The sequence below is a fragment of the Sus scrofa genome, chromosome 2, assembly GCF_000003025.6.
Source record: "Sus scrofa isolate TJ Tabasco breed Duroc chromosome 2, Sscrofa11.1, whole genome shotgun sequence".
In the NCBI taxonomy this organism is placed as follows: domain Eukaryota; kingdom Metazoa; phylum Chordata; class Mammalia; order Artiodactyla; family Suidae; genus Sus; species Sus scrofa.
Genome location: NC_010444.4, coordinates 9,801,469 through 9,823,972, shown reverse-complemented (window position 1 = coordinate 9,823,972; position 22,504 = coordinate 9,801,469). Strand labels below are relative to the sequence as shown.

At 63.6% G+C, this 22,504-nt stretch overlaps 1 protein-coding gene across 1 annotated transcript in view; it reads left to right on the top strand.

The window, feature by feature from the left end:
- The window catches only part of DAGLA (diacylglycerol lipase alpha), a 61,798-nt gene extending 39,836 nt beyond the window's left edge, over positions 1 to 21,962 (top strand). The window contains 17 exon segments of the mRNA XM_021082924.1: positions 218 to 356; positions 3,361 to 3,448; positions 5,428 to 5,562; positions 6,133 to 6,210; positions 7,923 to 8,047; positions 10,773 to 10,926; positions 11,454 to 11,537; positions 11,642 to 11,719; positions 12,173 to 12,253; positions 13,056 to 13,198; positions 13,559 to 13,627; positions 13,840 to 13,912; positions 15,143 to 15,339; positions 16,400 to 16,529; positions 17,091 to 17,278; positions 18,589 to 19,505; positions 19,508 to 21,962. Of these exon segments, the coding sequence (XP_020938583.1) occupies positions 218 to 356; positions 3,361 to 3,448; positions 5,428 to 5,562; positions 6,133 to 6,210; positions 7,923 to 8,047; positions 10,773 to 10,926; positions 11,454 to 11,537; positions 11,642 to 11,719; positions 12,173 to 12,253; positions 13,056 to 13,198; positions 13,559 to 13,627; positions 13,840 to 13,912; positions 15,143 to 15,339; positions 16,400 to 16,529; positions 17,091 to 17,278; positions 18,589 to 19,505; positions 19,508 to 19,542 (2,714 nt within the window). The 3' untranslated portion in view covers positions 19,543 to 21,962.

Genomic DNA, 22,504 nt, shown 5'->3' with positions numbered 1-22,504 from the left:
TGGGGCTCTGGAAACCCACAGAGCATGTGCCCTGTGTAAGGATGGGCCTTGGGGTCCCTGCTCAGTCGGGGGACGGCCGCGTGGCCAGAGGCTGGGGCCGTGTCATCGGGCCCCAGAAGCAGCTGGGGGTAGGGAGGCCCCGGCGCCCCTTCTGAAGAGCCAGCGAGGCGTCCCCAGCACCGTGACCCTCTGGCTCCCGCCGCCGCCGCCTCCCCAGGGATGGTCGTCTGCAACTGGGTGGTCATCCTGAGCGTCTGCATCACCGTCCTCTGCGTCTTCGACCCCACGGGCCGCACCTTCGTCAAGCTGAGGGCCACCAAGCGGAGGCAGCGCAACCTGCGCACCTACAACCTGCGGTCAGTCGGCCGGGCGGGTGGCGGGCCGTCCCCGAGCGCCACAACTCAGCGTGAGCCACGGGCTCCCCTCGGCTCCCTGGTCTGTACAGCGGGAACCACGACCGTTCCTGGGATTTCACAGCGTGCCTGACACAGGAAGGTCGTGCTTAGTCAGTGGCAGCCATTTGTCCCTGTCATCAACCAGTAACCATAGGAAGGAAGCACGTGTACAGCCAGCCAAGAATGGCATGTATTAACTCACGGTAGCTCCCCGAGGGAGCTGTTAGCATCCGTGCTATAATACAGATGAAGAAACTAGGGCACCGAGAGGTTATGTGACTTGCCTGAGGTGACACAGCTGGCAAGAGCTGTGGCAGGGATCAAGCCTGGGCACTCTGGCTTTAGAGCCCCTGCTCTTAGCCGCCAGGAGAGTCCACCTCTAGGATTAAGGAGGCTGGGGGAGGTTAATCAAGGAAGGCTTCCTGGAGGAGGGGAGGTTTTGCCCAGAGTTTTGGTAAAGGGGGAAGGCTGTGCCATGGCAGAGAGAATGAGGGAGGGAGTCCAGGCGTGATCAGAGGGTCCCTGTTTATTGAAAGAAAAGGGGGGTGGGTGCTGCTTCCAGGCTGGGTCTCAGTGACTCCTTTTAATTGAGCATCTGAGCCCTTCCCACCATCCGCCTGTGTAATCCTCTTGTCAACCCTGGTGCAGCTGGGAGACCCATTCCCAAGGGGAGCAGTCTGGGTCTCAGGGAGGGCAGGTCACTTGGCCCAGGTCAGGTTGTTGGGGAGGGGACCTGGCAGCAGGGTTGGGAGCCCTCAACCAGGGGACTAGGTCGCCCAGGCCCCATCCCACCCTCCCATTCCTCCACATCTGGCTCCCCTGGGCGCTCCACGTCAGCTGCGGCCAGAGCCACACCTGCACCCGGGCCGGCCACCTCCCAGCCCCAAATGCCAGGTTTTGGAGCCAAGGCCCCAGAGCCCGTCATTTCTCCCGGTGCAGCTGCTGGCCACCACCCGTCCCATTTTGCTCACTCTGAGCACATGCCCCTGCCTGACCTGGTTTCTGGGCTCCTGGGGCCCCAGGAAAAAAAAAATCTACCCACCGCCTCGACTCTGCGTAATTGCCTTTGGGGCCCAGGGCAGAAGCTCCTTTGCAGCTGAAAGTTGGCGGTGGCTGTCATCTGAATTAGAAAGTTTTCCAGCACTTCTGGGCCCCGTGTGGGAGGCGAGGGGCCTCAGAGTGCACAGATCCCCACCCGCTGTGGTTTGTCCAGTTCTTGGTGGGCTTGGGAGGGCAGCACAGGCCATGGCTGGGCTGCCGTGACCACCTGTCAGGCCGCTCCCCTCTCACCTGCCCTCTGCTCTGAAACCAGCAGTGGGTCTAACAGCGACGTCTTCAAGCCTGCCGACCCTTCATCCACCTGCAGGTTTGGGGATGTGCACAAACCCTCCTGAGCCACACTGATGGGTTATTTTAGATTCTGGAAGTCAGGGAGCTGTTGAAGTCCTTGGCCCCTTCTCCTTCCAGTGAAATCTGGTGGGGTTTAGAGGAGGGTTCTTCCCACCACTCCTCCCTGGGAGCCTTAACTGTGGCTCTTTGCAGAAGGAGTAACTGCCCGCCTTTTACTTTAATGAGCCTCCGGGCAGAGGGTGCTGGATCCATGAGACTCCCTATCCAGATTTAATGTGTCTCTCCCAGTCTTGGTGTCTGTAGCCTAACTGATGCATCGGGCCAGACATGTCATCAGTGCCATCTGCTCCCTGGTGGGCACAATGGGTACTGCAGTAGAGTCTACAGCTCCTCCACCTGCCAGAGGGAAGGGAGGAAATTTTCTCCAAATGTTTAAAAGCCACTTTGGTTAGAAAGGATTAAAGAACTTGATGCTCTGGTAACTCAGCCTGGCCAGCATGCTGTCCCTTTATCAAGCCTCTAGTAGGTTGGATGTTGGCTTAGGATGTCAGGCTGCCCAAGTCCCTAAGGGCCGGCACGTCCCAGAAATAGCAGTTCCCTTGCAACTTCCTACCCCCATTCTGCAGCCCTGGAAGGCCCTGTGGCTTTCCCTGCCCTTGTGGCCCACGGCCCATGGAACCAGGGTTGGGAGCAGGCAGCAGCCCTTAGCTGTAGAGAGGAGCCAAGAGGCTGGGGAGGAGGGCCTGGCCTGTCACTCCTGATGGATGCTAAGTGCCTCACGGGCATCTGGGGCCACCCGTGCCCCTCCTCCTAACCACCCAGCACCAGGCTCTGAAGGGGCAGAGAGGGCACATGTCATAGAAGCAAGCCAGCCTCTTCTCACTCAGTCTGGACACATACATTTGTAAAGCTGGATCTGTTCTCTTTATGCTCAAAACACACCAACCTCTGGGTACCCAGTGTCAGAAGGGCCTTTGTGGATAAGGGCCAGTCGCTCTCCCTTTGGTGCAGACTCCTGGCTGCCCTGACTCCTCATCAGAGCAGCCAGAGCCACTGGGGCTGTTGGGGTGCGGGGGGAAGAGAGGGCCAGCCATGGGGTTGTGAAATGTTAGGCCTCTTTCAGCCCCTTAAACTCCCCCAAGTACAGAGAACATGAGTATCTGAAATCTATTCCGAGAAGGAAAGCAGGTCTGTCCCACAGGCCTGCTCCAGGGCCTTGGTACGTGGCAGCAGAGGGGGCACGCTGCTGCCATCTTGGATTGACCCTTTGCACGCGTGGGCCACGGGGCAGCCCCCAGTTTGGGCTCTCAGCTCTGAAGCCCCCGGGGCATGACTGTGTCAGTCTGCCGGCAGCCAGGAGCACAGGTCCTGGCCTTGGCTAACGGTGCACCACCTCAGGCCAGCAGGAGCCCCCCAAGGAGAGCCCTTCTGGCTGACAACTGGTCACTGGCCACCCAGCTTTGGCCGGGCCCAGACCTATTCTCCCCTTGACCCCGCTGCCCGGGAGCCTTTGGCGAGGTCCTGGGAACAGGCTGCCCTGTTTCCATAATGTCTGGGCCCAGCTCTTCTGGTTCCGCCCTCCGTCCTTACTCATACCGACTCTCCCCCACTGCAGGCACCGCTTAGAAGAGGGTCAGGCCACCAGCTGGTCACGCCGGCTCAAAGTGTTCCTCTGCTGCACTCGGACAAAGGACTCGCAGTCAGTAAGTCCTGGCAAGTGGCTGGCCTCGGGCTCACGTGCTGCCACTCGGGAGCCTTCCCTCCTCGGCGGGGCCACAAGGGGGCCGGGCGGGGCTCTGAGCAGGCACAGGTGACAGCCTGCTCCTTGGAAGACCCACTCCCCCCAAGGGCACAGCAGCCAACCCCTTGCTCTGTCAAGCGGACAGAAACATTTGAAGACTTTTTATCAACTCCCTTGGAACTTAAAGTTTAGTTTAGAAGAGATGCTGCAAAACCAGGGGGACTTGAAAAGAAAGCAGAGCGGTGTCTCGGACGGAGTTCCCTAGGGGCTCGGCAGGTTGAGGATCCCATGGTGCTACTGCTGTGGCTCAGGTCACTGCCGTGGCGCGGGTTTGACCCTGGCCCAGGAGCTTCCTCATGCCTCAGGTGCAGCCAAAAAAAGACAAGCAGTGACTTGCCAGCTGCAAATCACTCTGGATGATCCCTTGGAGCGGGCGGTGTTTGGTGCGGCCCTGGATGGCACTGTCCACCCTCTGCCCCAGTGCCAAGTGCTCTGAGGAATAACCAGATGGGCCAGGGCACAGCGGAAGGCAGGCGGGGGCGGTGGCCGGGGTGGGAGGAGGGGAGGCCGGGCCCTCGGGGGCCCTTGGCGGAGCCCCCCAGCGCTGGCAGGGCCCTTAGGGATCATCTAGTCCCACCCCTCGTTTTGCAGATCAGGCAGCTGAGGCCCAGAGAGGTGGAGTGACTTGCTCAGCGTCCCACAGCTAGTTAGTGGCAGAGCCAGTGAGCTCAGGAGACCACTCCTCCCCGAGCCAGACAGCAAATGCCCTCCATGGAAGCCACCAGAAGCCTTGAGTGGCTTCCTCCCACCGCAGCCCCTGGTGAGCCTAGAGTGAGTAATCAAGCATAAGAAAGCCCCCCAGCCCCCCCACACCCCTGAGGTTCCCTGGTGGGCGGGGCTCTCTGAGGTCTGAAGGGTCTCAGCCTAGGGCCTGGAGAGGGCAGCTTTGGGACTGGTGCTGGAGCCTGGGGAAAAGGCAGGCCTCCCCCAGCCTGGGTCCCCTCAAGCACTGATGGCCCGGCGTCAGGTCAGGTCCAGCCCAGAGCAGATTTTGATCCGTTCGCGCTTTGTTGCTTAAGGATTCCCTTTGGAGGCCAGCGCTTAAAAATCAGGGCATTGATGTGAAGTTCAGCGTTTCCCGATTTGGCCGAGGTGGGCCCCTAGCAGCAGCCACTGGCTCCCTTTGGCCTCATTAGGCCTTTTGAGTTTGCAGCCCTTGAGTTTTCTTCTCTTACAAGTGCCAGACCCTCAAGGGTGAAACCCAGCAAGAGAGAACCGGGTGCCTAGCTGGCTTCCACCATCACCCCCCCGCCTACCGCAGCCCGTTAGGGAAGGGGTTCCAGACTTCCGCTTGTCAGGAGATGGGGGGGACCCTGCCTGGTCTGCACCCCCAGGCCCCAAGCACCACTGTCCTGAGGACAGAGCTCGTGGTGCAGCAGGGGCACTGGCCCACCATCATATGACCCGTCTCCGGCATACTGGGGATCCCTGAGCATCCAGCCGTGGGCACACGGGTCCTGAGACCCGGAGCTCCATAGAGCCCTTAGCGGGCCATTCAAGGTCACAGCTGGCGGGAGGTGGGGAGAAAGCAGGCAGGAGCTTAGCTTTGGCGTCTCTGCTAGAGAGAAAGGCCGAAGGAGAAAGACCAGGCCGGCCTTGACGCCCAGGACCGGGGGAAGAGCAGGAAATGGCTCTTGGGGGCATCTGTGTGTGGTAGGCAGTGCCAGTGAGTCCCGTAGGAGCTCCAGGGACAGAAGGGCCAGGCGGTGGGGGACAGAGAGGGTCAGTGCTGGCTTCTACCAGGTCCGCAGGGGCCCGGAGCCCCGGACGGGGGAGCTTGCACAGGGAGCCGGAGCAAAGCCCAGCCCCGGGCCATTCACGCCTGCTCTCTCTCTCTCCCCCGCTCCCCTGCCCCCGCCTCCCGCCTCCTTGGGCCGCTAGGACGCCTACTCGGAAATCGCCTACCTCTTCGCCGAGTTTTTCCGAGACCTCGACATCGTGCCATCCGACATCATCGCTGGCCTGGTGCTGCTCCGGCAGCGGCAGCGGGCCAAGCGCAACGCCGTGCTGGATGAGGTGAGCCCCTCCGAGGCCTCCCCGCGCAGCCCTCCCGGCTGGCCCTGCTGCCCCCTGGCTTCCACGTGCCCTCTCAGGCCCCGCAGGTCAGCCTTTGGAGGCTCACTCCCCTCCCTTCTGCAGCTTATCCCTTTAGCCAGACTGTCTCTTGGCTCTTGCTTGGGTGTCACCCCTGCGCTGGGCCGTGTGTGTCTCCGGGGCTGGATGTCTGATGGCAGGGCCTGAGGAGCCATCCATTCATCTCCACGCTCCAGCCTCCAGCCTCCATGCTCGGCTCCACCCCAGCCCCGCCAGCTCAGCAGTCCAAGCCGGAGTCTCCCAGCACCCCGTACAGAACACGCTATTTCCCCGGCCTGGACTAGCGACGTCCCTGGGGGCTGAGGCTTTGGATGGAAGGGGAGCAGCTGGAAACATGAGGAGACCTCAGCTTTTGGCAAACTGGCCGGGTCACGGAAGGGCTAGAAACCACACGCTCCTTTGGGCTCTCAGGCCCTTGGGCAGCAGGCAGGGGGCAGGGCGGGAGCCTGGACCCTTTCCCGGGGCGGCCACCCTCACGCACCTGTTTTCCAGGCCAACAACGACATCTTGGCCTTTCTGTCTGGGATGCCGGTGACCAGAAACACCAAGTACCTCGACCTCAAGAACTCGGTGAGTCGCAGCCCGCCGACCCCAGCCCTGTTCCTGGTCCTTCTCTCCCTCTGCCCGGATGGCCCAAGCAGACCACCTGCCCGCTGTCTCTGCTCTGCGTGCCCCCCCCCCCTTCTCCAGGCGGCCTCTCTCCTCCATTCACACCCTCTTCCTCCCGAGCACCCCCCACACTGCGCTGGTGCTGCAAACAGAACCCCTGAGTCGCCTCGCTGTGCTCAGTGGTCCTGGTCTCCTGAGATTAGAAAGAGCTTCCCAGGGGTGAGCTGCTACTGCTACTGTAGCCGCGGTTGCTATTGTTTTAAAAGGCAGCAGCAGGACACAGCCCTCTGGTTTCCAAGCTTTTTTTGAGAAGCAGAACCTCTTCTTAATTGCCTTCAGTAGAAATCCAGTGTGGGTGTCCCAGTAAAGGAGGGGTGAGGCCTCGGGGGTTGGGGGACCGGGGGTGGGGGGAGCCCCTCGCCCAGGGCCGAAGCTGCAGCCTGCCTTGGGACTTGGTGTGCAGAGCTCCGCTCCTGTGGCCGTGACCTTGAGCACGTCCCTGACCCCTCTGAGCCTGTTCTCGCAGTGCCTATGGTGCTGGGCATGCCTTCCGCTCAGAGCCCTGGAGGGGAGGAACGAGCCAGCCCCAGCCCAGTTCCCAGCACGGTGCCAGTGAGCGGTGGTGCTCGTGGGGATACCATTCGAAAGGATTCATCCTTCACATCTGAATCCCTGTCTGCGCCTACTTCCCAAAGCAGGCGCGTGCATCCCTTCTTAAAATAGCCCATCGCTGGCAGGTGCTTCTTGCTGGGGGGGAAGGGGGGAGCAGTGAGGGGCTGCCCAGGTTCATTATCATCTTCCCCGGGTGGGGCAGCCAAGCCCAAGCCCCGGGAAGCTGGGGTCCCTGCCTGCCAGCCAGCCAGGCTGCCAGGGCCCCGCCCTCTGCCCTGAGCCAGAGGGTAATTACCTTCTGGGCGGTGCGTTCCTGAAGAGCAGAGCGGCTGGGGACGGTTCCACCCCTCTGGGCCCCGATTAAGGTGCTGCTTATTTCACAGGATGACTAATCACCCTCTTTAACTTTTACAAGGCAACTAATTCCCTCTAAGTGCAGGAGGCCCCCAGAGCCCGGGGCGCAGGGGATGGACCCTGGAAGCCACTTTGCTGGGACGCCTGTGTCTCCCCCTCCCTCAGGCTGATAACAACAGCCTGGCCTCAGACACTGGCTTTCAAGCTGGCGCCTTCCCTGGAGAGATCCAATCTACCCCAGACACCCTTGAGTCGAGCCCGGGGCTCCCTGAGGGTGGGCGACTGGCCGGTCCCCCAGCGTGTCTGGGTCTCCAGGCTGGGTACCGCCCCATGCCTCTGGAGGGTCCGGGCCGCTCAGGGTTAAACAGGCCCTTCCCAGGCCTGACACCACAGGGGGGCGATCGTCACTCTCACCTCCCCCCTTTCTCTTCCCTTCTTGGACATCGATCCAGTGCTCAGTGTTTTTCTGTCCCCAAATCATTAATTCTGAGATTGGAGCGACAGGACGGGTCTCGGGAGGATCTGTGCCCTGGTTGCACGGAGATAATTAGGGAAATGCAATTATCATCGGGGGAGCATCCCCCTCCCTGCTCCAGGCAGGTGGGCGTGGCGGGGGGCAGCTCCCTCTCCCGCCCCCCATGGAGGGAGCCTGCGGGCCCTGAAGCTCGGGCAGGCGGGAGCTGACCCCTGGGCCTCCTCTCTTCCAGCAAGAGATGCTCCGCTACAAGGAGGTCTGCTACTACATGCTCTTCGCCCTGGCCGCCTACGGCTGGCCCATGTACCTGATGCGCAAGCCGGCCTGCGGCCTCTGCCAGCTGGCCCGGTCCTGCTCGTGAGTACCGGTCCCCGCCTCCCGAGGGGGGCTCTCCCTAGAGGGACTGTGCCTGCCGCCCTGCCCCCACCTCCCCTGCGGTCTGCCCCGGCTTCTCCAGCTCCACCTCTAGGCCTCCACCTTCCTGATGCTGCGTTCCTCCTGGATGAGGAAGAGCATGGGCTTTGGAATCACACCGCATTGGGTTTGAATCCACACTTGGTCACTTGCAGCCCGGGGCAGGTCAGCCTACCTCAGCGGGCCTCAGTTTCCGTATCTGTGAAATGGGCATGGAGATGCATGGCTCCTGGAGTTGCCTGAGAGGATGATGTGAGAGGCTCCTCAGCATCTGGCAGCTCAGGTCCCCCCTCCCCAGCCCCCGTCTCTCTCCCCGCCCTCTGCCACATCTTCCCTTCTCCTGGGCCCCCTCCTGTGCTCTGCCTTTCCGAAGCTTCTGGAAGGGCAGCAAGAAGCCCCTTTGTGAGAGGCTCCAACCCTCTTCTGAGGGAGTTGGCGAGGCTTCAGCCGGATGCCACCCTCAGCCCACACCTGGGGCCAGGGTGGACTCTGCTGTCCTAAGTGGCCCAGAGGAGGAACCACTCTGAGAGGGCCCCTCCCGCTCTTTGGTGTCTCACCTTCCTCTGGCGCAGGGCTGGAAGGAGGACAGCTCCCAGGCTCCCTGTTCCAGAAAGGCTGGCATGCTGGGCGGGCAGCTTCTGTCCACGACACCCCGCCCTTGCGGCCCGCAGCAGCCACCCCCTCCTGCAGCATCCTTCCCGCAGAACGCTGAAGGGCTCTCGGACTGGTTCTCGCCATCCCTGAGCCACTGACAGAGCCGACCAGGGCACCCAGGCCCCTTGCCTTCTTTGCCAGACCGCCCCCCACCTCCCCGCAGCTGGCTTCTCCCTGCCCCCCAGCATCCTCGGGAGCCCCTGCAGCAGCTGAGAGGCCTCTCAGAATGAGCACTGGACGAGGAGTCCTGAGACCTGGGCCCCACAGCCCTGCCCCGTCCCTCACTGGCAGGGCGGGGACGTTGTTTGTACAGGCAGTGTCCATCCTGCCCGCCTGTGGGATGTTTCTGAAGCCAGGGAGTCACCAGCAACCTGTGTTCTTGAGGCACCCTGCAGATGGGGCGGGGGGGGTGGGGGTGGGATCTGCAGCAGCTTCTCGTGCCACAGGGAGAGAAAGCAGAAGGACCTCAGACCCCTTGAGGGCACAGCTGGCCTCCCTGCCCACGGAGGTGGTGGCCCACCCCAGATCCAGGGCTTTGCTTGATCCTGGGTTTTCTCAGCAAGGCCTGTCCCTCTTAGGAGGTAGGTAACAGGCCCTCAGGTGCTGCTCACGTGAAGACGAACCTCTCAGCACCTAGGATTCTTAAGTAAAATCTCAGCAGTCAAGTCAGGAAAAGTGGTCAGCTCGGGTCACATGCTCTCCGGCCTCCAGGGCCCCATCTGTTGGGTGCCGGCTCCCTCTGGTGGCCTGAGGAGCAGCTGCACCCTAGCTGAGTGCCCCAGCTCAGCCGCTCGCCCATTGCCCATTCGTTTGGGGGGAGCCTGCTGTGTGCCTGCTGCTGTGCTTGGTGTTGAGGACGTGTAACTGTGAACCAAAGCACAGCAACCCCTGCCCTGTGGAGCCCACCGCCTGGCGGGAAGACACAGACGGAGAAGTGCAGCCCTTTGGAGCAGATGGGTGCTTTAGAGAAAAATTAGGCAGGCTGTTGGCAGGCTGGTGCTGGGCAGGGCCAGACCTCACTTAGCATAACATTTGAGCAGAGGCCTGATGGACTGAGGCACAGGATCTGGGAGAAGAGCGTTCTAGGCTGAGGGAGCCACGCAAAGATGCTGAGGCAGGATTAGGGCCAAGGGGAGTCTGGCAACAGGCCAGAGGTGGGGGGTCAGATGGGGTGGGGCCCTCAGCCCTTGCAGGGATGCCGGCTTTTCCGTCGGGCAGCAAGGGTGGCCCTGCAGAGTTTTGGGTGCAGGGGTGTGGCTTGACTTACATGTTAAGAGGTCCCCTTGGCTGCCGAATTGAGGACATAAGGGGGCGAGTGTAGACGAGGGTGACTGTTCAGGAGACCCCATGACGCTCCTGGGCAGGGATTAAGCGGCCTGGAGCAGGGTTGGGGTGGGGGTGAGGGAAAGTGGTCCGAGTCTGGTCCGGAATTTGAAGGCAGATGTGCTGACCGACTGGTTGTGGGGTGTGAGGTGGGCTGAGGACCCCATGGCTCCAAGTCGGGCGCCAAGCACTGAGGAGGAGGTGGGGGACTGCCCAAGCACGAGAGGCAGGTCCTTGGGGACGGAGGCTGGGAGAGGTTGCAGTCCTGTGGGACATCTGGGAGGAGGCATTGCGTAGGCTGTTGAATGGGAGCAGGTCTGGGGGGCTCATCAGTGCACAGGTGGTATTTAAAGCCCAAGGCTGGATAAGGTCCCGTGGGCGCAGGTGTCACTAGAGAGAAGCCAGGGCTGACGTCTGGGTCCTTGGCGAGAGTCCGAGGCCAAGGAGGCTGCCCACGAGGGAGAAGCAGTCCCTGAGAGAGGGCGCCTCCAGCCCACAAGGGGAGGGAGAGACCCACCAGGTCACGTGCTGTCTGGGGGGCGGGGGGGGGCGCTGGGAAGCGGCCGGTGGAGCTTTTACAAGGGATGCTTTGGAGAGGGGGTGGGGCTGCAAGAATAGGTTCCAAAGAGGAGCGGGGAAACCTTTGCTCCATGGGGGCCGCTGGCCCTGAACCCTCTGCCACCCCGCCCAGGTGCTGCCTGTGCCCCGCACGGCCCCGGTTTGCCCCTGGAGTGACCATCGAGGAAGACAACTGCTGTGGCTGCAACGCCATTGCCATCCGGCGCCACTTCCTGGACGAGAACATGACCGCGGTGGACATCGTCTACACCTCCTGCCACGACGCGGTGAGAGGCCGGGGCCGGCTGGGCCAGGCCGGCGTGCAGCCTCCCCCAGCCTTGGTCCTCTGCAGGCTCCAGGGCGCAGGTGGGGCTGGGGCCTGGGGTGTCGCAGCTGTCCCCCCGACCCCTGCCAGCAAGAGCCCTTGGTTTGGCTGGCAGACTAGAGCTGGGCCCCTCCTGTTCCCTGCAGCCCGGCCTGCACCCCACCCGGGGCTGGGAAGTGGACCCCAACCCTGCGCCCAGTAATGGGGCTTCCTGGTCCCAGCCTTTGGGGGGAAGGAATTGAGGGCAGGAGCAGTGAGGCAACCCCGCTGCCTGAGCAGGCACGAGGCTGCCGGCGGGGCCGCCCGAGGCGTGTTGAGAGGCAGGGTGGGCTGTGTGCTGGGTTGGGAGGCACCTAAAGTGACCCTCGCAGGCAGAGCGGTCACATGTAGGTCCCAGAGGCGCCAGATTCCCCAGCTCCAAAGGAGACCTGCTGAGGTCACTTCCCTGGGTCCAGCCCCTTCCAGGCTCACAAACCGCCCTTCTCCCAGGTCTACGAAACCCCCTTCTACGTGGCAGTGGACCACGACAAGAAGAAGGTAGTGATCAGTATCCGGGGAACCCTGTCCCCCAAGGTACGCCGCCCGGTGCCCCCTGCCTGCCCCATGGGCCCCCGAGGGGCACCCGCCTCCGCTTTCCTGGCCTCAGCCCGCTCCTCACCGGCCTCTCTCCTCACAAGGATGCCCTGACGGACCTGACCGGTGACGCTGAGCGCCTCCCGGTGGAGGGCCACCACGGCACCTGGCTGGGACACAAGGTACCCCTCCTGTGGGCCCCCGGGCCTTCTCCCCTGCCAGCCTGTGGGCCCGTCCCGTTGTCAGGGTGGGGGCTCCCCCGGGCTCGCTGGTCTCGCCCAAAGAGATGGGTCAGAGAGGCGAGGGGCATCTGAAAGTTCCACTGCCCCCCACCTGCCGGGCCCCCCGTGGCCCTGCCCCACAGATCCCGTCCACAAGAGCTCGAGGAGGCAACTGGGACGCGATCACACTGGCTTCTTTAAACACGCATCCCCTCCTCGAGTCTCCGTCTTCCCATCTGGGCAATGGAAGTGCTGTGGCGAAATGCCACCGGCCCCCCCGGCCAAGTGGTTATGAGGACCAGAGGGGGGACAGGCGGGACAGCGTTAGCAGGCTTTGCGTCCCTGAGATTTTGCCGGTCCCCTGAAGGCCCCCTTCCCTTCCCGTGACCCCGCCTCGGTTCCCTCCTCACCCAGGGCATGGTCCTCTCGGCGGAGTACATCAAGAAGAAGCTGGAGCAGGAGATGGTCCTGTCCCAGGCCTTCGGGCGAGACCTGGTGAGGAGTTTTCCATGCCAGGAGCCCTGGCCACTCCCGGCTTGCCTTCCCGCAGGGCAGCAGACCGGGGGCAGGATGGGTGACTGGTGGCCCTCTCCCACAGGCCAGACTCCGACACCCTCCTGTGACCCCTGGCTCCCTTCCCGCTCCTCCCTGCCCAGTCCCTCTCCCCACCTCTGGCCCTTTCTTCTTTTGTACCAGCTTCTCTGGGACACCCCTGCTCAGCCCTGCCCAGCTGTGCCCACGTGCTTTGTGCCTGTCATCAGAGGCACAAGGGCGGCTCAGGCTGGGGCCTCGTGAAATGCAGAATGCTGCTCTGGTTGGGGACCATCTGGGCCCTGCCCACTCTTCCCTGTGCAGGCAGGCAGCTCTTGGGGTACTGCCAACTGCCCTTCCCAAAGCCAGGCAGTCCCTGGCCTCAGGAGACCCCGTCTAGCTGTTGGGGCACAGAGATGGGAGCAGGTAACCACGTGATGATGACAGAGTCTCCTCACTGTATATCAAGATCCATCCCAGCTACGGGTGCATTTATCTAGGAGGGAGAGAGCCTCTCCAGGAAAAATCAAGAAGGGCTTCTCCAAGGACGTAACCTCCAAGCAAGGTTTTGAAGGATGACTAGGAGTTTGTTGGGTAGGCTCCCCAAGAAGTTGCTCTGTGGGGGCCTAGCTCCGCCCCGGCAGCCACATGGCACCGACATGCTCTCAGGACTCTGGGAAGACCCCTCAGCCTCCCTGATAGCAGCTAAGACGGTCAGCTTAAAGGCCCGTGGGCAGGGCTTTCAGGGCTGCTCTTGGTCCCCCAGGGCCGCGGAACCAAACACTACGGCCTGATCGTGGTGGGCCACTCCCTGGGGGCAGGCACCGCTGCCATCCTCTCCTTCCTCCTGCGTCCCCAGTACCCGACCCTCAAGTGCTTTGCGTACTCCCCGCCAGGGGGCCTGCTGAGGTGAGCAGGGGCCCGGGCCTCCGAGGGGGCTGGAGCTGGTGGGAGGCCAAGGGCGGGGCAGGGCTAAGGGCGGGGGCTGGCCTGGGCAGTCTGGTTTCCAGTCACAAGGGAACTGGGAATGGCCTGGCAAGGGGGAGAGGCGGGAGAAAGTTGGGGGGAGCCTCTGTTAAAGGCCAGGCACACCCTGGGGTCTGGCCCCAGCAGAGCCTCCCAGACCCGGCTGGGCGGGGCAGGGAGCAGGCACCCCGCTCCCCAGAGGGCCTCCAGTCACTAGGAAACTGCCCGCAGGCGTGCCCAGCAGAGCCCCCGGGGAGCCCCGTGCCCTCCCCCGCCTTAGCACCCCCTCGGCTTCCCTTGCAGTGAGGACGCCATGGAGTACTCTAAGGAGTTTGTGACGGCTGTGGTTCTGGGCAAAGACCTTGTCCCCAGGCAAGTCGCTTCCTCTCTCCACTGGCCTGGCCTGGGCTCTTCTCCCCGCTCAGGGCCTCACCCAGGCAGCTTCCCACATCCTGGAGGGACCCCCGGGGCTGCAGGCTCTCCACCACCCTCCCCCTGACCCTGATGGAAGGTCTCCTTGCCCCCACACCCCCCTCCCAGTCCCCGGCCACCCAGTCTGATACGCTGTCCTGCTCCCTCCCCAGGATCGGCCTGTCCCAGCTGGAAGGCTTCCGCAGGCAGCTCCTGGACGTCCTGCAGCGAAGCACCAAGCCCAAAGTGAGCTTGCTCCCCTCCCTCCTGCCTGGGCCCCCCAGGCTCTGGGCCCCCTATCTGCCCTGCGCCCTGCCTGTCCCTTGGCACAGAGCACAAGAAGCCCCTGCCATGTGAGGCCAGGTTGGGGTGTGGCTGGTGTCATGGGACCTCAGGCCGTCAGACCCTTCGCATCTCTGAGCTCACCCCATCTCCCCCTGCCTGTCCCCGTCTCCCCCTGCCTGTCCCTGCACAAATGGGGAAATGCCCAGGGTGGGCCAGAGACTCGCTTTTGCTCACACAGCAAGTTGTAACCCAGTCAGGACTGGAACCAGGGCCCTCGGGCCCAGGTCCCAGGGCAGAGAGCTGCCCGCAGTCAGGACACAGCTGTTCGGAGGCTCAGTGCCTCGAGTGTGACAGAAAGGCCTCCTCCAAAGGCCACTGCTTCTCCCCGGGCCCCAGAGGCTAGAGGTCACCTGCAGCGGGGATCTGGGGGCTGTTCTGGCTTCCCTGGCAGAGAGGAGGGACCAGCCCTTCCAAACCCCTCATCAGGCCTCTGGGGACACTGGGGGGCTCTTCCTGTAGCAAGCAGGCCCTCAGCAGGCCAGGCCAGAGGTGGGCATGCTGCAGCCAGGCTCCCAGAGGTAGGAGGTGGCCAAGCTGGACCAGTGGGGCCTCTGTCCCCCAGGCCAGCCCTCCCCCATTCACCGTCTCAGCTTGGTTGGGACTGTTCCCAGCCTTGGTGCCAGTGACCCTCTGGCAGGCAGGAGCCTAGGCCCAGTCCCCGAGGGTGGACAGGCAGAGAAGCCTAAGGAGCCCCTGTCTGCCTGGAGGAGCCCGCTTCCAGGACATAGAATGGCTCCTCTCAGACCCAGCCCTGGGTGCTTATCAGGCCCAACAGGCCGGCGGCGGGGAACCACCCCAGACGTGGCCGGGTCTGGCAGGTGCACCTGCACCGAGCTACGGGCTCTGTCCTGCCTCTGACGTGAAATGACCTAGACAAAGTTCCTCCCTGCGCTGCACCTGTTTCCCCTGCACTAGGTGAGGGGTTGACTGGTCCTCAGCCCTGAATTCAGCCAGCCCACGTCATCTGTCCTGGCACCTTTTTGGCCATCATGGCCACTGGACACCTCAGCCCCCTGGATGCTGTCCTTCCCTCTGCCCCCTGGCCATGTCACCTATGAGCCCTCCTTCGGGGCACCTCCCTGCCCCTGCCAGCGCTGCTCAGCTCCGCCCCCTCTTCCCCCATCCTCGCAGTGGCGAATCATCGTGGGGGCCACCAAATGCATCCCCAAGTCAGAGCTGCCCGAGGAGGTGGAGGTGACCACCCTGGCCAGCACGCGGCTCTGGACCCACCCCAGCGACCTGACCATCGCCTTGTCGGCCAGCACCCCTCTCTACCCGCCTGGCCGCATCATCCACGTGGTCCACAACCACCCAGCGGAGCAGTGCTGGTAGGTGCTGCCCGCGACCCCAGACCGCGGCTCAGGGCCCCCATGGCGAGGTTACCCGGAAGCGGAAGAGGCCAGCCCAGAGCAGGACTTGCAGCTCCCACCTCGACGGTCCCCATCTTTGTCCCCACTGTCAGCCCTTCCCTGGCATCCTCCAGGGCAGCTGTCCCCACTTGCGATCCATTTAAAAGCAGATGCTCTGGAGTTCCCATCGCAGCTCAGTGGTAATGAACCCAACCAGCATCCATGAGGATGCAGGTTTGATCCCTGGCTCTGCTCAGCAGGTTAAGGATCCCGCGTTGCTGTGGCTGTGGTGTTGGTCACAGACTCATCTGGGATCTGGTGCTGCTGTGGCTCTGGCTGTGGTGTAGACCGCAGCCGCAGCTCTGATTCAACCCCTAGCCTGGAAACCTACATATGCCGCAGGTGCAGCTGTAAAAAGGAAAAGAAAATAAGTACGTGTGTACATACAAACATATGTACATACGTGTGTGTACATGCATATGTGCACACTACAGAGTACACACACACACGTACGGACGTACACACACCTACATGCATACATAGTGCATACATACGTACATACACACATATCTACATACAAGCAGAGGCCCAGGAGGGTCACCCTAATATTAGCCCCAGCCAGCTCACCCCTCAGTTGTCACTTGGCCTCGGCACTGGGATTAGCAGCAGACAGCTGGCAGGGGCAAGAGAGGGAAAAGGAGAGGCTGAGCACAGCTCTCAGAGGGGCTGGGCTGCCTCCCCCGACAGAGGCTTGTGAGCGGGCATGGCCCAGACCACGAGCAGGTAGGAGGAGGCTCTGTGGGGCTCAGGGCTGAGGCCCTAGGTCGGCCTTTCTGGCTCCGTTTGGCACAAACGTTCCTGGCTGGGTGAGGCAGGGGCAAGGAGCCCGGGGACACAGCCCTGTGGGCCAGGCCGGGCACGGGGTCTCCAACTCCGCCCCACCCGCACTCAGCCAGGGCAAAGAGCAGAGCTGGGGCCCGGGGTCCAAGGCCAGGCTGCCCCCTGCCCCCCACTTCCCTCCGGCCCCTGTGCCCCGCAGCTGCTGCGAGCAGGAGGAGCCCACCTACTTTGCCATCTGGGGCGACAACAAGGCCTTCAACGAGGTGATCATCTCGCCGGCCATGCTGCACGAGCACCTGCCCTATGTGGTCATGGAAGGGCTCCACAAGGTGAGCTGGGGCGGCGCTGGGCCGGGCCCCCTCGTTGGGGCCCCATGATGCCTTGCTGGCCAGGTCTCCATCCCCGTGTTAGAGACAAGGGCGCCAGGCCCAGAGAAGTTAGCCAGGGTTCCCCACTGGGCTGCGGTGGGGCCAGGGGGCCTGCTCACTTCCTGGGCTCCAGAGCTGCATTCTGTCCACACCGCTCTGTGGTCCCGCGGTGGGAGGGCGTTGGGGGGCACCTGTGGACCTGTCCCTGAGGCAGGCTGGGCTCAGAAATCCTGACAGCCAGCTGGCACGTGACAGATGCACAGCCAAGCAGGTACAGCCTCAGCCATCACCTGGCCGTGGCAAGGCTGACACAGGGCAGGAGAACACCAACCTGGCCCATCTGTGGGTCGAGGCAGGGTCACAGGGCCCATCCCCGGCCTTCCTGAGGGAGTGGGGACCTTTAGTGGGGAAGCCAGGTGACCCCATGAAGCTCTCTTGGGCCTGAGAGGCCTGGCCTGCCGCCCTGCCCCCACAGTGCTTGTCACCCCTCCACCACCGCCAGCTTCCCCACCCTGTCCCCAGGTGCTGGAGAACTACAACAAAGGGAAGACAGCCCTCCTCTCTGCTGCGAAGGTCATGGTGAGCCCCACCGAGGTGGACCTGACTCCTGAGCTCATCTTCCAGCAGCAGCCGCTGCCCACGGGGCCCCCCGTACCCGCCGGCCTGGCCCTGGACCTGCCCCCCGCAGACCACCGAAACAGCAGCGTCAGGTCAGTGCTGCCCGCCCCAGCAGGTGTGACCAGGGGCCACGAGCATGCTCTCAGATGGCGAATGCTCGTGTGCATTCTGCGTACACACCGGGTGTGTTCATGCAGCTCTACACACATGCACGGGAGGGGACTTGCCCCCCTCCCACCGCGGGGTCTCTCCCGCTCTGCCGCCACTGCCCCTCAGCCTGCCACCACTGGAGCCCACGTGGACTAGAGGGGTCTAGGGATGCTGGACCGCTGGCCACGGAAAGAGATTCACTCAGCCGTTTAGACCCAGCATGCGTGCGCACTTGCGCGCGCGCACGTACTGAAGCTTACATGTGTCTGTACCTGTGTTTACAAATAGTATCTCTAAGTGCCCAGAGCTCCGTACAGACTGACTCACATGTGGGAAACACACCAAGACAGACACCAAGTCACTCGTACCCGAGGACATGCTTGGACGGGTAGCCCTGCCTGAAAATGATGGGTGCACCTGTGCCAGACCCAGCCACTCAGCTGCGTGGGCCGGCTGACGTACAGACGCCTCGTGTGCAGGCTGCACACACAGACACAGGCGTGCACACGCTCCCAGACACCCCCACTCACATTCGCTCTGAGGCTGTGGGTCCTGGCTTGGTATGGATCCTCCTGCCTCTCCGGCACCTTTCTCTCCCAGGTCCTGAGTCCAGGTTACAGATCTGGTCAAGAGGCTGCATGGTCACTGCCTCCTGCCTGCCCTTGGTTGGGGACACCTGACTTCTCTCTTGTGTGCATTTTGTGTGATGGCTGCATGACCAGGTGGGGGCGCCAGTGTTCCGCACAGCTGCAGTAACTGCCGCGTCGCCCTCCCGGTCCTTCATTCAGTCTTTGCAGGCTGGTGGGCGGAGCCAAGGGGCTGCAGGGCGCCTTCCAGCAGGGGGCTTGCCCCCCTTGGGAGAGGCAGGAGGAAGCCCAGGGAGAGGAAGGAAGTGACAGGAGCTGGGGAAAGGGCACAGAGGGGCCCTGGCCCGGAGGGTGGGGACGGCCCCGTGGGGGCGCTCTCTCCCTCCCGCCTCCAGTGACCTGGGCCAGCCAGTCTCCCTGGGCCTGTCTCTCGTCGGTGCAATGAGGGGCACCAGCGCAGGGCCCCGCACCCTGCCCGTGCCCAGCATTGACCTTCTCGTCTTCTATCTCGGGTTCTCATGAGCTGCTTTCTAAGAATAAGGACTCCCTGTCCCCAAACGACTCAACGACTGTTCCCCCCCTCCCCTCCCCAAGTTCTCTCGGGCTGGGGAGCTGGGGGTGCGTGGCCTCTCCCCTCTGAGTCCCACCCTGCCCTGCCCCCACAGGAGCAAGTCCCAGTCTGAGATGAGCCTGGAGGGCTTCTCGGAGGGGCGGCTGCTGTCCCCGGTGGCCGCGGCCTCGGCGGCCCGCCAGGACCCAGTGGAGCTGCTGCTGCTGTCCACCCAGGAGCGGCTGGCGGCGGAGCTGCAGGCGCGGCGGGCGCCGCTGGCCACCATGGAGAGCCTCTCGGACACCGAGTCGCTGTACAGCTTCGACTCGCGCCGCTCCTCGGGCTTCCGCAGCATCCGCGGCTCGCCCAGCCTCCATGCGGTGCTGGAGCGCGACGAGGGCCACCTCTTCTACATCGACCCCGCCATCCCCGAGGAGAACCCGTCCCTGAGCTCGCGCACCGAGCTGCTGGCGGCCGACAGCCTGTCCAAGCACTCGCAGGACACGCAGCCCCTGGAGGCCGCCCTGGGCAGCGGGGGCGTCACCCCCGAGCGGCCCCCCAGCGCAGCGGCCCACGAAGAGCCGGAAGAAGAGGGGGGCGGGCCGGCCCCCCGCAGCGCAGAGCTGGCGCTGCACGACGGGCGTCTGGGGGACTCGCCCAGCCCTCAGGTGCTGGAGTTCGCCGAGTTCATCGACAGCCTCTTCAACCTGGACAGCAAGAGCAGCTCCTTCCAGGACCTCTACTGCATGGTGGTGCCCGAGAGCCCCACCAGCGACTACGCCGAGGGCCCCAAGTCCCCCAGCCAGCAAGAGATCCTGCTCCGCGCCCAGTTCGAGCCCAACCTGGTGCCCAAGCCCCCGAGGCTCTTTGCCGGCTCGGCCGACCCCTCCTCGGGCATCTCGCTGTCACCCTCCTTCCCGCTCAGCTCCTCAGGCGAGCTCATGGACCTGACGCCGACGGGCCTCAGCAGCCAGGAGTGCCTGGCGGTGGACAAGATCCGGACTTCTACCCCCACCGGCCACGGGGCCAGCCCCCCAAGCAGGATGACTTGGTCATCTCGGCACGCTAGCACCCCAGGAGCGGCTGCCAGCTGAGGCCCAGGCCAAAGCCGGTGGCTCCTGCGTCTCCTGGTGACTGCCCCTCACCCCCGCCCCGGGGCTGGGCGGCTTTGAGGAGAGGGCCACCTGTCCCCGCCCCGCACCGGGGTTGAGGGGGGGGCAGGGTAGCCTCAGGCATTGGGTACTGCTGCTGAGCTGGGGGTCCGCATCCCTACCTCAGCTTAGGACCCCCAGAGCCAAGGCAGCTGGGATCTAGGCCTCCCAGAGTGGGAATGAGGGGGAGGCGTGTGGAGCAAGGAGGAGCCCGGGGCAGCCCGCCAGAGGGGTCCCCTCAGCCTGACTGCCCCCCACAGGGACATCCTGGCACTCCCTGTTCCAGGACAGGCCATGGGTATGCCGACTCCCCATCACTGCCCTCTGGCTGTGCTGCCAGGGCCGGGATGGAGAGCAGCAGCCCCCTCCCCACGTACTCTCATCTGTGGTCCAGGTCTGGCATCTGCCCTGGCCACCCCCAGATCTGGTGCCTGCTGGCCAGCCCCCTGGGGGGACCCTCCCTCCGCCCCCCACCGAGGTGGCCCGCAGTGCTGTGTATGTTTACAGAAGCTGCTGGGCTGGGCTCAGGATCTGTCCTGGGCTCACAAGCCCCCCACCCTGCAATCATGTGTTCAGTAGCCCCTCTCTGAGCAGGTAGGGGCCAGAGTCCACGGGGCCCAAGGCAGGACCACCCCTTCTCTGCTTGCTCTCCCTCATGCTGATCTCTCTGTCCATGGGTCCTGGGTACCCAGGCCTGCCCCACTGCCCATTAGTTACTTCCGGGCCTGCCTTCTACTCCCAGGGACCCTGGCCACTCAAAGGGTGGAGGGCACAGGTGTGACCACCCCTGGCTGCAGAGTCAGTGCCCTGGGAGGAAAGAGGGTCCCACCAAACCCCTTTTTAATCACCTTCCCCCAGGCCAAGGCACCCTGGGCCCTGGGATCTGAAACCAAACACGCCTCCACTCCCTTCGGCTCCCGCTTCTCGCTGGCCTGGGCTCTCTCCTGGGAACGGGGCCCTCTGCCCTCCCACCCCTGCTGGCAGGAAGCAGGGCCAAGGGTGGGGTATTGTGGGACCCGGCTAGAGACCCTGGAGGGGCCAGGGGCCCCGAGGCCTCCACAGCCCCTGCTTGAGGGGTTCCTTTGCTGCTGGGTTGGGGGAGCAGTGGCAGGGGAGGCCCTGCCTGTCCCCAGAGGCAGAGCGAGGAGGCCGTGCATGTGGCGCGGGCGTGTGTGTGCATGTGCATGAGCGTGCGCCATCCCGAGGACGCGGCTGCGGGGCGCCCTCCCCGCCCTGCCTGCCTGCCGCCCCCCAGCCTGCCGAGAAAACAGGCGGCCAGCATGCGGCGGGGACCAGGGGACAAGCCCGTCCCTTTCCCCTCGTCTCGCCTGCTGCTCCGGCCCCCGGTTTGGAAAACTGGTGTGTGCCCAGGCGTTGACCGCCCGCTTGTGCCTTCGTCTCCTCGGAGGCATGGTCCCCCCCACTCCGGGCCTGCCCAGGCTCCCCTGACCAAGACCCCCATCTCATGATCACTGGTGTCTGGGAGCCCTGCCCACCCTGACAGACAGGGACAGAGACCTGGGAGCTGGGCCTCCCTCACCCTCTGACTCCCACCCCCTCATCAGGTTCCATCAGGCACCTGCCCCTGCCGGGGGCCCTACACAGAAACGGGATGGAATCAGTGGCTCTTAGAGTTAAAAAAAAAAAAAAAGACAAATCATAAATCAGAATAAAGTTCCAATAAGCACCCCAGCCAATAGCAGGGAGATTTAGGGTCCGGCCTTTTAATTCCTCCTCCACCAGGGTGGGCCTGGGACTTCTGAGGGGGCGTGGTGCCCGCCCATCCCAGGACTGAGCCATCAGGGACAGACCCCCCCACCCCCAAGGCTGCAGCCACACAGGGTCACAGGCTTGGGGCTGGGGCAGGCTCGGACTCAGCCCTGGTCGCCCCCGGGTCAGCCCACCCCTCACCCGCACCCCCCCTCGCCCCCGCCCCCGCCCCTGGAGGATGGGCCTGCTGCGTGTCTCCCCCTTCCTCCGCACACCACACGTGGGGGGGTCTGAGCCACCCCCCTCAGCCCAGCTCGGCTCAGACCGACCCCCACTCTGTCCCCCAGACCCGCAGCACAAGGTCTCCTGGCCATGCACTGGCCTGTCCCCCCAGAGGCCTGGATGACCTCCATATGCAATCGGCAGTGAGCAGCTGGGCCCCACAGACACTCACGCACTGTACGTGCCATGCTCCCCTGACTTTTTTTGTACTTAATGTATGAAAGATCCAAACTAATATTGCTGTAAAAAGGAGAGACAAATTAATATAGCTTATTCTATAAATATATCTGTATATACGGGTTTCTGTATATTGTATAGAGCTGTGTATAAACTGGATGTAGAAGCATGCTGGCCGCCTCGAGTCACCTCTCTTCCCAGCGGGTGGGGTGGGGGCTGGGTCCGCGGGCAGGGGCCGTGTGGTGGGAGGGGACCTCCGAGATTGCCTCTCACCGCTGTTGATGACCTGGCTGGGGACCACGCTTTGAGTGGCGGTGAGAGACCAGAAGGCCCTCGAAGCCCCACTTGAAAAGGGGCAGCTCCTTGTTGCCCCCTGCCTGTGTGACATGTGCCAGGGGGCCCGTCTGACCTCAATTGGGGCCTTCTTAGCTCCTTCTCCCAAAGGGGCCTGGGGCTACCACAGAGCTAGCGGTGGGGCACCGGCTGGGTCCCACAGCGCCTGCCCCCTCCTCCCCCCCAGTGCTGAGAGCCAGGGCCGGGTGAGGACACTAAAACTCCCCAGCTGTGTGGCTCTGGCATGCGGGGCCCACTGGACGTCTTTGCGGAGGGTTTCCCTAGGAGGGTGCAAAAGGGCACGCCAGGGACCCCCTCCCATCCTGGCCCCAGGATGGTGAGGCCTGGGGAGTGGCTGCCAGGCCAGGGCAGGCAGGC